General features: G+C 51.1%; 1 protein-coding gene across 5 annotated transcripts in view; it reads right to left on the reverse strand.

The window, feature by feature from the left end:
* Nucleotides 1-5,447: 5,447 nt before the first annotated feature.
* Nucleotides 5,448-15,722, reverse strand: part of WIPI2 (WD repeat domain, phosphoinositide interacting 2) — a 43,767-nt gene continuing 33,492 nt past the window's right edge. For 2 of the 5 annotated variants that reach the window (XM_021675976.2, XM_021675978.2), the window contains 6 exons: nucleotides 14,983-15,053; nucleotides 11,776-11,883; nucleotides 9,705-9,869; nucleotides 8,783-8,890; nucleotides 7,743-7,840; nucleotides 5,448-6,333 (listed from right to left, as the gene is read on the reverse strand). In XM_021675976.2, coding sequence (XP_021531651.2) covers nucleotides 6,221-6,333; nucleotides 7,743-7,840; nucleotides 8,783-8,890; nucleotides 9,705-9,869; nucleotides 11,776-11,883; nucleotides 14,983-15,053 — 663 coding nt within the window. In that variant the 3' untranslated portion in view covers nucleotides 5,448-6,220. Of the gene's footprint in view, nucleotides 6,334-7,682; nucleotides 7,841-8,782; nucleotides 8,891-9,704; nucleotides 9,870-11,775; nucleotides 11,884-14,982; nucleotides 15,054-15,722 lie in introns of all 5 variants that reach the window. The other 3 variants (XM_021675975.2, XM_021675977.2, XM_021675974.2) reach the window with 2 other exon arrangements.

Genomic DNA, 15,722 nt, shown 5'->3' on the forward strand with positions numbered 1-15,722 from the left:
GGCTCAGCACCGAAAGCACCAGGGAAGGTCAAGAGGAGGGCGCTGAGGGGACCTCGCCAAGCGGGAGAAAAGGCAGCAAAAAGCCCTGCACCGCTCTGCTCCCCAAGTCACCCAGTCTTCAGAGTCCCTTGAGGAAAAGTCCTTTGATGTCGCAGGGAGCTCAAGGACGTTCTATGCCGACCCACTAAAAAGTAATGTCGAGGCCAGGCACGGTGGCTCATGCCTGTAATCCCAGCACTTTGGGAGATCAAGGCGGGTGGATCACTTGAGGCCAGGAATTTGAGAACAGCCTGTAAACATGGTAGAACCTCATCTCTACAGAAACATGCAAAATTAGCCAGGTGTGGTGGTGCATACCTGTAATCTCAGCTACTTGGGAGGTTGAGGCAGGAGGATCACTTGAACCCAGGAGGCGGAGGTTGTAGTGAGCCGAGATCATGTCACTGAACTCCAGCCTGGGCAGCAGAGCGAGACTCCATCTCAAAAAAAAGAAATAAATAAAATTAGAAGCAACAGAAATCAGCACAAGGAATGATGGAGTCTTGTGTGTGTCCCAAGGGATGACACGATGCCTCAGCGTCTGCTCAGACAGACGGTGGCTGTGAGAAGGCCGGATGGAGAGCGGCCAGCCTGGACAGTTGGCTGTGAAGACTCCATGCTGCCCTACACCCTGCAGGCCCCAGGGAGGTGGGCAGGACCGAAACCCACAAGGCTCAGCCTTTGATGTAGAAGAAGGCCCCAAGCTAGAAGGAAGTGTGTGATGAAGCAGTTCAGCTAAGAGAAGGATGTGCTTCTAAAAGAATCGCCACACCAGCACTGCATTTAAACTCACGCCCTAATCCAAACACGGTCTGGTGAGAATGCAGGCAGAACAAGTCCACTGTGTCCTGGCCCACACACGAGCAGGCCAACTGTTCGACCCACACAATTATTCAGACTTGGGGACACCCAGGGGTCTCACCTGTGTAATCCCATCCACCCTGAGAAAGTCTTTTTTGCTTTTTTTTTCTTTTTGAGACGGAGTTTTGTTCTGTCGCCCAGGCTGGAGTGCAGTGGCTCGATCTCGGCTCACTGCAACCTCCACCTCCCGGGTTCAAGCGATTCTCCTGCCTCAGCCTCCTGTGTAGCTGGGATTACAGGCATGCGCCACCACACCCGGCTAATTTTTGTATTTTAGCAGAGACGGGCTTTCACCATGTTGGACAGGCTGGTCTCAAACTCCTGACCTCATGATCTGCCCACCTCAGCCTCCCAAAGTGCTGAGCCATCGTGCCTGGCCAGGTTTCTTTAAAAGATTTTAGTCAGGCTTCCGGCATTTTGCTATAATATTCTAGGTAGAATTACAGGGCAATTTGGTATAAATTAGATGTTTAAGGCTGGGCGCAGTGGCTCATGCCTGAATCCTAGCACTTCAGGAGGCCGAGGTGAGCGGATCACCTGAGGTCAGGAGTTTGAGACCATCCTGGCCAACATGACAAAACCCGGTTTCTACTAAAAATACAAAAAATTAGCTGGGCATGGTGGCGCGTGCCTGTAATCCCAGCTACTCAGGAGGCTGAGGCAGGAGAATTGCCTGAACCCAGGAGGCGGAGGTTGCGGTGAGCCGAGATGGCGCCATTGCACTCTAGTCTGGGTAACAAGACCAAAACTCCGTCTCAAAAAAAAAAAAAAAAAAAAAAAAAGGAGATAATTCTATGTAAGACAGAGGAGAGTCCTGAACAGAAGATCCATGGCTTCCCTGCAGTTTCGTCTTACATCTCTGATACCACAGAGCTAAAGCCAGACGTTTCCACCTGTTTCTCTTGAGTTTAAGTACACTTGAAAATAATGCATTTGGATTTCCTGCTCTGCTGGCCAAGGTGTCACATGTACATTTTTCTTTTTTTTTTTTTGAGATGGAGTCTCACTCTGTCACCCAGGCTAGAGGGCAGTGGCGTGATCTCAGCTCACTGCAACCTCTGCCTCCCTGGTTCAAGCGATTCTCCTGTCTCAGCCTCCCTAGTAGCTGGGATTATAGGCACCCACCACCACACCCAGCTAAATTTTGTATTTTTAGTAGAAACAGGTTTCACCGTGTTGGCCAGGCTGGTCTCGAACTCCTGACCTCAGGTGATCCGCCCACTTCTGCCTCCCAAAGTGTTGGGATTACAGGTGTGAGCCATCACTCGTATATTTCAAACAAGTGACTCAGTCATTCCCTGCATGCAAAATTCTGGTCTACAAAGATGTGGGGCAGGGGACACATGAAACAACAAAGCAAACAAGCCTGCCCTATCCCCACCCTTTGCCAATGTGGCTATGAAACACGAGCGGCCGGGCACGGTGGCTCATGACTGTAATCCCAGCACTTCGGGAGGCCGAGGCAGTTGGATCATCTGAGGTCAGGAGTTTGAGACCAGCCTGGCCAACATGGTGAAATCCCACCTCTAGTACAAAAATTAGCCTGGCGTGGTGGTGCGTGCCTGTAATCCCAGTTATTCTGGAGGCTGAGGCAGGAGGACAGCTTGAACCCAGGAGGTGGAGGCTGCAGTGAGCCGAGATTGTGCCACTGCACTCCAGCCTGGGTGATAGAGCGAGACTCCGTCTCAAAAACAAAACAAAACAAAACACAGGAGTAACACGGATGAGTCAGGAACATGTTTTCCACTACCCCTCGTCCTGTTTCCTTGGCTAAGCTGTGGCCAAAGCACTCCCTGTCTTTTCCATGTGTGGCCTGCTGCTGCTAGTCATGGAGGCAGAGACTCTTTCCTTCCTCTCCAAATGAAACCGTGAGTGGGAAGAGTCACCAAATTCTCTTCATGGCAGGGTGTGGCAGCCATGGAGCTCCTTGGTCCCTGACAGGGACAGGGCCTGCTGCTCCAGGGCGCCCACCACCTCCCAGACCAGCTTGCACCACATGCCCATTACGCTTGGTGTGAAAAGGTGGGACGAAAGAGACCCACGTGTGACCCCCATGTGAAATGTTTCTTTTTCTTGAGATGGAGACTCGCTCTGTCGCCCAGGCTGGAGTGCAGTGGTGTGATCTTGGCTCACTGCAGCCTCTGCCTCCCAGGTTCATGTGATTCTCCTGCTTCAGTTCCCGAGTAGCTGGGATTACAGACGTGTACCATCATGCCCAGCTACTTTTTTTTTTTTTTGTAGAGACAGGGTTTCATCATGTTGGTGAGGCTGGTCTTGAATTCCTGACCTCAAGTAATCCACCTGCCTCAGCCTCCCAAAGTGCTGGGATTACAGGTGTGAGCCACCACCCTGGCCTCTGAATTACACTTCTTACCCAGACTGTCACCTCCCTCCCGCCTGGCTCCTTATTCAAAAACCAGAACTGAATAAACCTCGTGTTTAACTGCAGAAGACACGTTTATGCTGTAGTGTTTATTGGGTGCCCACCACCAGCTGGGCACTGAGCTGGGCATTTGCAGAACACATATTCACACGGCACCTCACAACAGCCCTGTGAGGTAGGGATGGTCCCGCGGAATGGTCCAGAAAACGTGGACGCCCTGCCACTCCCACAGGTAGGCAGGTGGTACAGCAGGGTTCTGAATGCAGTTCTTCTTGACTCCGGCTTCAATGCAGCTCTCGGTCCCATTATCTTGGAGATTACAGAAGGTTCGGTCCAGTCCACGGAGCCCATTCACAACGTTTACAGGTGTTGTTTCCTATCCCCCACCTTCATCGTCTTTTATGGAGTTTGGGAAAATGATATAATTTAATGAGCGTACAGTTTGTGGAGTTCGGCAAACGAGTACACGTTCTGTTTGGTTCAGGGTCCCTCTCCATCTGGGTCTCTGGCACAGCAGTGAGTTCCCACAGGCAACTCAGCGGCCTCTCTCTGTCCCTGTCACTCCCAAGCATGTCTGAGGTCAGCAGTGAGGCTGGGACCCACTGAATCAAGCAGAGAAGAGGAGCTGATGGCAATGAAATGGGTAACGGGAAAGTGGAGGCAGGTTACCCTCCACAATGGCTGGTGAGCAAACACAGAAATCCTCTTCCTTCTTCTTGACCAAGAATCTGCAGTCCTCCTCTCTTCTCTGGGGCGCACAGCTTAGCCTCGACACAGGAGGGCACAGAGTTTCCTGTGTTATGCAGGGAAAACGCCCAGCCAGACCTGCCGGGGCCACCCAAAGGCCGAGGGTCACAGGACATTCAAGGCCTCCTCTGCAAACGGTCTCATCTAACAGTGTGGGAAAACAAGGCTGAGTGAGGAAAAAAAACCCCAGCATCTTCTAGAACTATCAATCCCAAAGAACGATGAGAGAGACCTGGCAAAGGAGATTTGAGTTCCCATATCACCACGACAGGCAGGCACCAGAACTAATGATCCTTTAACACAGACCCTGAAATGCAGCTCACTCTTTGGTTAACAGGAAGCCTGGCTTAGGCTTCCAAATCTCTCATGCATAATTTGGACAATATTTTTTCTCCACAAACACTCACTTTAGCCAAACATGCCTCCCAGGAGATGGAGTCCAAGGTCAGGTTCTAGGTAGCGCCCTCAGGCCTTGTGCCCCGATGAGGGCGTGGGTCAAGGCTGCGTGCTGCTGCAGCCCTTCTCATCCCTGCTCAAGCACAGCCTGCTCTGGCCTCAGCGCTCCCCACTGTCTCAGCCTACATGACTGGGATCCCATTTCGTCAAAGATCCAGGACAGATATGCAGGTTTTGAAGAAAAGTTCTATCTCCCACTTGCATCTCGGCCTAATGCAAACGCCGTGTGTCCCTCACACCAGCAGCTGTGAAGAAACCTGTGTAGTCAGGAACGGCCCCAGCATCCCCTGCGTTTAGAAGTTTGCCGTAAAGCCAACCCAGGAATACCAGGACATTTCACCGCAGCCGCCCAGCTGAGGCGACAACTCCCCTTCAGCTCTTCGCCCAGTGTGACCACGACGCAACCGTCTGGAAACAGGTACCTCAGCCTTCCTCGGTTCAAAAACCCGAGCCTGTAAAGGCAGGGCAAAGCCAGTTTTTGCTTTTTCCCTTTTCGTAACTTACACCACTCCCAAGATTCTAAAGCCATCTCTCATGCCACTAATTCCACTTAAATGCCCTCAACACTTTCGCTGCTAGATGTCTTGGTTTAGAATGCAGAGTCTGAGGTATTTGAGGTTGTTTTAATTCTGTAAAAATGAAAAGGGAAGCGAGGTGAATACTGAAACTTGTAACCACAATCTCTCATCAGTTTGCTGAGGAAACTTTCTAAGATTAAAATAGAAAAGGCACATGCCACCCTGGAAAGGACGTGGCCCAGCCGCCTTATCTCTCTGTGGCTGCCTCCCACTACAACCTCTCACACAGGTAGGCAGCCCCTGTGGACGCAAGGCCCAGCGAGAGGGCAGCTCGGACGGCCATCACACTCTAATTCTGTGCTCTCCTGGGCACAGGAGTAGCTACAAACTTTCCTTAAAAAAAAAAAAAAAAAAAAAATCACACAGTTTTTCAACAAGAAGGGTAAAGTAGAAGAACAGATCATTTAATTATACAAACAAAATCGCTTTCCTTTGCTCCAGGGAGTCCAGGCAAACTTTCAAGTTCATTTGCTACCTGACAGAAAGGTTTTTAGTATCAGAAAGAACCTCGCTCTCCTCCGATATCCACATGGAAAACAAGATCAGAAACAGGAGTCCACCATGGAAAAAATCCCAGGATGATCCAATCTGGAAAGAATTTAATTGACAAAATAAAATGGAGGGAAAATGGTCCAGGTGGGGCCCTAGGGAGAGAGGACTCGTGTTCCAGGCCGAAGTCCGCCCAGCACACCCAGTGGGCAGCCTTGGACCTGTCACTGCAGAACCAGCCTTGATAAGCAGACCCAGTGTGCGTGGCCACGGCTTCCTGACGCACTCGGCATACGTACAGATATGAAAAACCCAATGGCAGGTGGTTGGAAAGTGGCTTCTAGCTCTCCTACGCTGGCTTGGCACATTCACGCATGCAAAGCGAGGAGGTTTTGCGGGCTTCACCAAATGGTTAATTTTGGCAAAAAGAGAAAACAAAAAGCTAAAATTCATAAGCAGGATTAAAAGCCACTGAAGTGAAAAAGATGTATTTCCTCGGCGTTATGGAGTTAGACTACCACTACAATCTTTTTTTTTTTTTTTTTTTTTTTTTATAAAGTCTGCCATCCTCTCCCCCGACTCAGGTCAAAGTTAATAGCAGCAATGCACAAAGTCCTCTGTGAAGCCAGTGTTCTCTGCTCCCTGGGTCAGAGGTCATAGGTCAAGTTCAGTCAGTCCGAAGAATCATGGGGGGCTGCTCGCTGTCCTCATCCAGGCGCAGGGCGCTGGCCTCATCCTCCAGGCAGGTGCCGCCCACGGCACCCAGGTCGTCTGCATAGGCTGCAAAGAGATGATGAAGTCAGACTTCAAAGGCTGGGGACACACAACAGACCCCATGACACAAACTGAGGACTGTGTTTTGGAAACGCTGGTGTATGTTTATAAATTGCAGCCTGTATGAAGACATTTTGAATTCTGATTGCTTTTCTAATGAAATCTTTGCAGCCTTAGGCAGCTTGAGATGAAGTCATTTGTTCTCTGACATTCTTAAATGTCAAAATGACACCTGCACAGTCAACAGAGGATTCCTAATGGATGGGACACAAACTCTCTCAAGCTGGGTATACTGAGCTCAAAAGTAATGCTAGGAAACAAACAACGATGCTAAGAGACTCCTGGCCTCATGAACTGGAAGCGCCAGTTCATGCATGGGAGTGACGTGAGCAGGCACAGCCCCGCGTGGGTGCAAACCGTAGGCTCTCCCACTAGAGGTCGAGTTGGCTTTTTTAAGAGGGTGGCTCGCATGGAGCGGAGGCTGTGGCTGGAGGATCTTGTGCATGGGTCTCAGTGCTGCCGCTGGAGGGGAGCCCACTGGCCTCATTCCTCTCCAGCCTCTGCACCTCACAGGCCCAGCACCAAGGCAGTACTCGATGCAGATTTGCTGAAGGATGAAAACGGTGGGACGGAAAGACTGAGGTCAAACCCTGGGCAGTGCTTTCCCCATGGATGAGAGGCGGCCATTCTGGGCGCAGGTCACGCACCCCCAGAGTCACCTAAGCCAGAATGACCACTTTTTCTTGAAAAATGGAGAAAAATGGGCCCGGTGCAGTGGCTCATGCCTGTGATCCCAGCACTTTGGGAGGCAGTGGCGGGAGGATCACTTGAGCCCAGGAGGAGTTTGAAGACCAGCCTGGGCAACATAGGGAGACCCTATCTCTACTTAAAAAAAAAAAAAAGCCAGGTGTGGTGGCTCAGCCGGTAATCCCAGCACTTTGGGAGACTGAGGCGGCCAGATCATGAGGTCAAGATATTGAGACCATCCTGACCAACACGGTGAAACCCCGTCTCTATTAAAAAACACAAAAATTAGCCAGGCGTGGTGGCGTGCGCCTGTAGTCCCAGCTACTTGGGAGGCTGAGGCAGGAGAATTGCTTGAATCTGGGAGGCGGAGGTTGCAGTGAGACAAGATCGTGCCACTGTACTCCAGCCTGGCGCCTGGCGCCAAAACCAGACTGTCTCAAAAAAAAAAAAGGAAACTGAATTCGGCCTTGAGAGGTCTTGGGAACACCCATTTATGAACACTGGTCCGCGTTCTCCAAACCATTCCTCCCTTTCCCAGTGAGGGGCTGGTGGGGCGGCTCTGGAGCCAACAGGAGGGAGCAACCCGGGGCGGCTGCGGCATTAATTACCTTCCAGGTTTGTGTCACGCCCCTTACCAAGTCTTGTTGGGGATGAAGGCACGTAAGTACCTTTTGCTGCAGCTGCGCTGTACGTCTGAGTGACTAAGGGGCAGTCGTGAGAGGCAGAGTCCAAGATCTCACTGGCCGTCTCCAGACTGCCATCCAGCCTGGAGGGGAGAGAAAGTGACACAGCTCAGCGTCTCCACTCAGGGTGGTCTCTTGGGCAGCACATGCCGGCAACAGAGCCGACGCGCCACTCACCACACAGGACACCAGGCATCCGCCACGCCGCAGCAACTTTAATCTCTTTGTGTATCTGCACACATTTTTACATGAAGAGTTTACATGGAAAGTCTAAAGAGGGAGTTATACCTAATGAGGCAATATTTCACTTTTACGATGGAGAAACATAATAACTAGGATTTACTGTTAAAAAAGACCCCATCTCTACAAAAAAATAATTAGCTGGATATGTTGCGTGCCTGTGGTCCCAGCTACTAGGGAGGCTGAGGTGGGAGGACTCCTTGAACCCAGGAGCTCAAGGCTACAGTGAGCTGTGATTGCACCATGGCACTCCAGCGTGGGCGAGTGTGAGACCCTGTCTCTAAAATAAATAATTATAGTATTGTTAGAACTTTTCGTCATAAAAAATGTGTAAGACAGAATGAAAATGCATTACTTCCTGATGAACAAATGTTAACTTCCTGTTTTCCAAGAGCAAACCCGTTCCCCACAGTGAGACAGGAGGCTCTCAACCATGTGTGCACTGAACTGTGGGGGCCACCACGCTGCGCCTTCCTTCCCAAATGCGAAGCTCCACCCTTTGGAAGAGGGCCTGGCCTCCCTGTGCCTCTACCCAGCTAAGAACAAATGCAGCTCCCGCCACCCTTGCGTCGCCTCTGTGCCCAGTCCCTGAGGGAGCCCTGGCACCGCATCGATTTCATCTGGGAAAGCAAAGCTCCTGACCAGCGCGGCATGGGCTGCCACACTGGAATCTGCCCCTCTATGTCGCTGGTTTTCAAGGAAATAAACAAATATATGCCAGGCACCCCAAAGGCCACCTGCCAGCGTGGAGCAGCTTGGCGCAGTGGGGCCGGGAGCAGACTCACCGGTGCTGCTTCATCAGGGCGCACTCACCGCCCTCCTGGGGGTCCAGGTTGTACATGTACAGATACCCGTCGGAGGCGCCCACCAGCAACCGTGGGATCTTCTGAATTCTAGGGAGAATCAAGAGCAGCCAAATTCTAGACAACCTTCACAAGAAGGGGCTTATTACACGGGCAGCCTCACTCTTGGCAAGGTGAGGGAGGAGACCCCAGCAAAACGAGCACTAGGGCAGCTCTGGGCATTTAGTGTGTCCGGCCCACAGTGTCAAGACTGCACTCCGTGCGCTGAGCCCTGAAGCCCACAGGAGTAGAGAGCAGGACAAAACCATTTTTGTGGCTTCTGTGAATATTACGGTCATTGTCAGAGAACTTTTCGACGACACTAGTCAGATAACAGAACTAGAAAACGATGTTTAGAGACGCACGGAATCCCAAAGCCCTGCTATCACTGGAGGTAAAGACAATCTTTCCTGCACACAGCACAGAGCCTTAGACGATCCCAGGCACCTTCACAGGCCCGTGTGCATTCTGAAGCTGGACCCTGGAGCTGGATGGAGGACTGAGACTCGGAAAGTGCGGTTAACTATGGCACGCCCACGAGGTTTGACTTAACGTCTTTTATTAATACTGCAGACAGACTGTCGACAAAAACAGAACAGCAGACCATGTAGAAATGAACCCCACATGAGACTTAGGAATTCTCTAACAAAAAACAAATAAAATAAAGAAAAAATAAACCCCGCACACAGCGGTGAGCCTAGCACCTGCCAGGGCGCCTCCCACCCCCGACGACTCTAGATGGAGCCCCAGCTCTAAGGAGCTGCTTTTGTTCAGGAGAAACATGGAAAGGATCACGAGCTGCCAGGACTGGGCCCCTCAGCCTCAGGCGCTCAGGGCAGGGGACGGAGGCACCGGCTCTACTCACGTGGCTAGCGAGCAGATGTTTTTGTGGCCGCAGAATGGCAGGCGGACCGTGGCGAAGGCTCGGCCCTGGTTGAACATTTCTGTCACTTGGGAAGGCAGGTAGCTGGTGGAGGCCATGAGCACTTTCCCAAAGTACCCAGTCCAGGTGGTGGGCTCCTCTGGGGGTCTGGAAGGAAAGGCCACCAGACACATGAAGCTGCACCCTCCCTGGAGGGACAGCCACCACCTACTCACATAGACATACAGCTCTGGAGCCAAGAGCCAAAGTCTCCATTCTTCACAGGAAAACTAAAAAGGTTTGGTTGGTTACATGCAGACACTCGGAGCCCCAGGGGTGTTACGGAGCTTCCTCTGGGAGGCATCGGAGGAGGCGGTGCTCAGGCTCCAGGGCAGGGGGAGCTGTGACCCTTGTGTGGCCATGGGCAAGACATGGCAGGTGACCACACATCCCCTTTGGAAGGGTGTGATGGGGCCTGATGAACCCTGCTAGATCTCTGTAACAGAAGTCTCCAAAAACCTTGAGTATAGACCCAAAATTGTTATTTTCTCATAGCCTATTTGTGTGGTTATTCATCATTTTTTTGGGGAATGGCAGGGCATGTTCCATTTGTTTTTAAAATTGTGATTAAATATATATAACAAAATTTATTATTTTTAACTATCTTAAGTATGATATAATACTGATCTGAGTGGGATGTTCTTTTTCAACTTTTTAAAGAGAGGCTGGGCACGGTGGCTCACGAGCAGATCACTTGAGCCTAGGAGTTCCAGATCAGCCTGGGCAACAGAGCAAGATTCCATCTCTACAAAAAATTTAAAAATCAGCCAGGTGTGGTGGCACATGCCTGTAGTCCCAAGTAGTCAGGAGGCTAAGGCAGGAGGATCACTTGAGTCCAGGAGGCTGAGGCACAGTGAGTAACGACTACATCACTGCACTGCAGCCTGGGTAACAGAGTAAGACCCTCTTTTTTTTTTTTTTGAGTCGGAGTTTCGCTCTTGTTGCCCAGGCTGGAGTGCAATGGCGCGATCTCGGCTCACCGCAACCTCCGCCTCCTGGGTTCAGGCAATTCTCCTGCCTCAGCCTCCCGAGTAGCTGGGATTACAGGCATGTGCCACCATGCCCAGCTAATTTTTTTGTATTTTTAGTAGAGACAGGGTTTCACCATGTTGACCAGGATGGTCTCGATCTCTTGACCTTGTGATCCACCCGCCTCGGCCTCCCAAGTGCTGGGATTATAGGCGTGAGCCACCGCGCCCGGCCCTCTTTTTTTTTTTTTTTTTGAGATGAAGTCTCGCTCTGTTGCCCAGGCTGGAGTGCAGCGGCACAGTCTCAGCTCACTGCAACCTCTGCGTCCCGGGTTCAAGTGATTCCCCTGCCTCAGCCTTCCAAGTAGCTGGGACTATAGGCACACGCCACCACACCCGGCTAATTTTTTTTTGTATTTTTAGTAGAGACGGGGTTTCACCATGTTAGCCAGGATGGTCTCGATCTCCTGACCTCGTGATCTGCCTGCCTCAGCCTCCCAAAGTGCTGAGATTATAGGCATAAGCCACTGCACCCAGTCAAGACCCTCTTAAAAGACCCTCCTCCCTCTACATATTCATTGCAATAGTAAATACTTATGGAAGTCACCCATGTCTCTGATTACCCATGGGCAGGGAAGAGACACAGCATTCACCCTTGAGGGCAGTCTGATCACAGATGCTTTTGTCTGTGAGGGGAGTGTGAGGAGAGGCCATCCTCCTCATATTCCCCTCACAGACAAAAGCAAAAAGAGGATGTCCACCTGGACCCTTCCTGCCCCACGCGAGGCCTCTGCCTGTCCTGTGTGCTGCCGGTGGGAGAACCTGCCTGCTTCAGCCTGCCCTCCTCACTGCCAAGCCCGATGGGGCCCGCCTTCCTCACTGCCAAGCCCGGATGTGGCAGTGCTGGTTCTATGGCCGTCTCCAGGGTCCTCACCGGCCAACAGTATCAGAGGGCGGGACAGATCCTTGCTTCCATCTCATCCCATCAGCAAGTGGAGACAAAGGGTTCTGCATTGTTTTTAAAGGAAGGAATGTTTGCAACTCACTTTTCTTTCACAGTCTCCAGTTTGAAGATGTGCACGGTCTCCGTGTTGCTGGAGGCGGAGAGGAACATGCCGTCCATGCTGAAGGCCAGGGAGCAGATGCTCACGCACCTGGGGAGACGCGCAGGTCGGGGTGGGCCACAGGAGCCAGCGGCTGCCCCAGGGGCTCAACTCAAGTGGCAGAGAAGAGTTCCTGTCACGGGCACACTTGGGCCTGCTAGTAAGTTTTATTCCCCTCCAGCCACCTTCTCAAACATTTTCCTTGAGAGAGGAAAATGTTCAAAAGGAAAAATACTAAGCACAACTGGTTAACACAGCTGCAACCTTCCAGGTGACAAAAGGAATCATGATTTCACTAAACCACTTTTAGCCGCATTAGGATGGATTTCTAGTCCTAAGGTGAGTAAAAGAAAACTCTGTAATTTAAGTTACAGCAATTCTTTCTATGCCAGAGGGTAAATCTGCAACTTAGGTAAGGTTTAAGAAAGAGTAAAGGGCCAGGCGCAGTGGCTCACGCCTATAATCCCAATACTTTGGGAGGCCGAAGTGGGTGGATCATGAGGTCAAGAGATTGAGACCATCCTGGCCAAGATGGTGAAACTTCGTCTCTATTAAAAATACAAAAAATTAGCCAGGCATGGTGGTGTGAGCCTGTAATCCCAGCTACTCAGGAGGCTGAGGCAGGAGAAGTGCTTGAACCCGGGAGGCAAAGGTTGCAGTGAGCTGATTATCTTGCCACTGCACTCCAGCCTGGGTGACAGAGCAAGACTCAGTCTCAAAAAACAGACAAAGAAACAAACAAAAAACAGAGCAAAACTTTGAACATGCAAAGTGGCTCAGGTGTATCTTAAAAACCAATCGGCATCCCAAAGCCACTAAATTCATGTGAATTTCTTCATAACAGTAGAACTGCAAGACAGTTAACCAAGGGCTAACCCTGTCCATAATAGGGATTTTCTTGGAGTCAGTATTTACTGCATGTATGAATTAGATATGGGTAGAAATTAGGAATGGTTCTTGCCTTAACACAGCGTTCAACGATGGAGGTGGGGTCAGTGAGGTGCAAATGAAACTGACTTGGCAAAATCATGACTGAGACGGTGAAAGAGATCTAACTTAACCGACTCCATCTTGCTACTCATCTCTAAGCTGTCCTTATTCCTTCCTGGCATAGGCTGAATTAACTTTGGGAGAAACTTTGCTTACGATATTTTGTAGACCCTACACTTGACAGATCTGCTGGCCCCTCCCAGATCAATCAACTGGCTCATCTGATCTTGTGGCCCCCACCCAGGAACTGACTGAGTGCAAGACAGCTCCAACTCCCTATGATTTAATCTCTGACCATCAGCACTCCTGGCTCACTGACTTCCCCCAACCCGAGTTATCCTTAAAAACTCTGCTCCCCAAATGCTCAGAGACACTGATCTGAGTAATAATAAAACTCCAGTCTCCCACACAGCCAGCTCTGAGTGAGTTAGTTTCTCTACTGCAATTCCCCTGTCTTGATGAATTGGCTCTGTCTAGGCAAGGGGAAAGTAAACCCCTTGGGTGGTCACCCAAATATTCCATCTGCTATAGGCAAAAGAATGTGAGAAAAATACACGTGGAAGGCACTAGAGAAGCACAGAGAAAAGGATTTAACCTAAGGATCAAAAAAAGGCCTCCTCTAGGGTGACACTCGACTTGGACTCCCAGGCTTATGGAAGCTGGCCAGGCCACTAGATCCGCCAGCCCACGCAAGACCCTAGTGGATGAAAGAGATCAGCTCTTCCGAAGTGTTGAAGGTGTGGCACAGCTGGAGCCGGGACAGGGAAAGCGGAATGGAATTGGACTGGGCGGAAAGCCTGGTGAAGCAAAGCAGGGAGCATGGGATCAACCCTGCAGGGGACAGCAGGGCGGTGGAAGATGTTAGGTGGGGTGTGATTGGATTACATTTACATTTTCAAAGAACAGTCTGGGAGAATCTGAAGACCAGCCTGAAGGGAATCCAGGGAACAGCAGAAACCAGCCAAAGCCTGGGTCTGGTGGGGTGGCGGACGTGGCGCAGGGCCAGCCCACAGTGGGAAGCTCCTTGGATGCACCGTTCCGGCAGAAGGACACAGGGCCGAGCCCCTCTGTCTTGGATGCTAGGGTGCTGGTGGGTGGCACTATTTACCAAGATGGGGAGGGTGAGGGATGAGGGGTTGCTGGGGGCACACTGGCCTGGTGACTTGAGGTGCCCAGCACCCAGCAGGGAGGAGGAACACGGGCACCTCACGAAGCTGGGCTACGCAACCAGCCCTGGGATTGGGACATATAGCCCATGGGAGTGTGGCAGGGGGCTGGGTGAGGAGCAGCTCCAGGCAGAAACAGGCACAGGAGGGGAACTGAGCAGAAGCAGCAACACAGGAAAAATCCAGAAAGGTATGCTGTGAGGAAGACCAAGGGACATGAGGAGGTAGGAGCTGGAGGAACAGTGACATTTGGGGACACTGAGGTCCACCTGTTTGCACCTATGGGGATCCCATGAGGAACGGGGGACCAGATGGCAGGAGGGTCCCTGAAAGACAGCCCCTCCTCTTTCAGTGGCCACCCTCAGGGAGGGAGGTACTGATCTGAAATGAGGAGCCAGAGACTTGGGGTCAGGTCCTGCCGACCAAGGCCACGTGGCGGCAAGTGTCCCCTAGGGGTCCGATCCGAAGCCTCCCCTGCTCTGCTGTCCGATGAGAGAGGGACGGTCCTGCCTCGGAAGCAGGAGCCACAGAGGGCATGCTAAGCACAGATGAGGGAGACTCTGCAGCCTGGATGGAGGAAGGCAAGGGAATGCCAGGCTGAGGCGTCTGGGTTTGTTCAAAGAAGGGGCCAACACCATTTGCTGAGGGTGAAAGCAGAATCAGAGAGCTGGGAACAGGTTCTCAGAGGGTAGCCTTTAAAGGAGGGGCGTGCTACCCACTGGGAGCCACAGGGCACTGAGGGCCTGCCTGGTTCTGTGAGCTCCTCACAACTCTCATACTAGCTGGTGGGACTGCAGACAAATAAAAACCCAGTTTGCTTTTCTCAAAGTGGTCTTGAACCCGTGACAAGATCAAGTCCTAGACCTCAACCGGTGACCCAGCTGGGCTAGAAATGCTCGTGTGGAATTCTCCTGGGGTGTTTGTTCACAGATAACATAAAACTGAAATCCAAATACGACCTCCAGAATCCATTTTGGACATTCATATACTTTACCTCTTCACTCCTCTCCGAAACTCAAAGAGTTTTTGTCCCTCTGGAATGGAAAATACCCTAATCACGGTCCCCTGTGGAAGAGAAAGAGAAAAGAAGAAAGAATTTCAGCTGAGTTAAAACAGGATTTTCCGATCTTTCACAGCAGACTGCAAATGCCCACCACATGGCTATCTCCAGGACAGCTCTGCACTGGGCCACCAGGGAGTCTGGGGTCCTCCAGGGCCCCCCATGAGTATCACCTCCACACTTTTTGCCATGAGCATAGGAAAACACTCCCCTGTTCTATTGTGGTCTTACTGTTCAATCTTCTCTTTAAATCTATTTTAATTGACTACTGACTCTCAACACTAACAGCCTTGAGGGCAAAAGTGGCATATCATCGTTCTAGTGTTCTGAGTCATTTGAAGTTTAAACTATTAAAAATAAAAGCCTGGACTTGTGTGTGGCACACTGGCAAGCCCCTGTGGTCTGACAAGGTTTCAGACCCCACTGAAGTCCTTTCCTGCTGCTTTCAATTCAGTTACTGACCAAGAGAACCGATTAGCTGCAAAGCTCAAGTATCTGGTAAGAGTAAATCCCAACTCATGAAATGGTAAGATGCACATGAAGAAAATCTTACTGCCGGGCGCGGTGGCTCACGCCTGTAATCCTAGCACTTTGGGAGGCTGAGGCGGGTAGATCACTAGGAATACATGGGAGCTCAGCATGTCCCTGTTTTAATGGGAAGTTCTTGAAGATGC

Source organism: Aotus nancymaae, unplaced genomic scaffold (assembly GCF_030222135.1).
Source record: "Aotus nancymaae isolate 86718 unplaced genomic scaffold, 86718_ANA_hifiasm-v0.15.2.pri h1tg000015l_0, whole genome shotgun sequence".
NCBI classification, from domain to species: Eukaryota; Metazoa; Chordata; class Mammalia; order Primates; family Aotidae; genus Aotus; species Aotus nancymaae.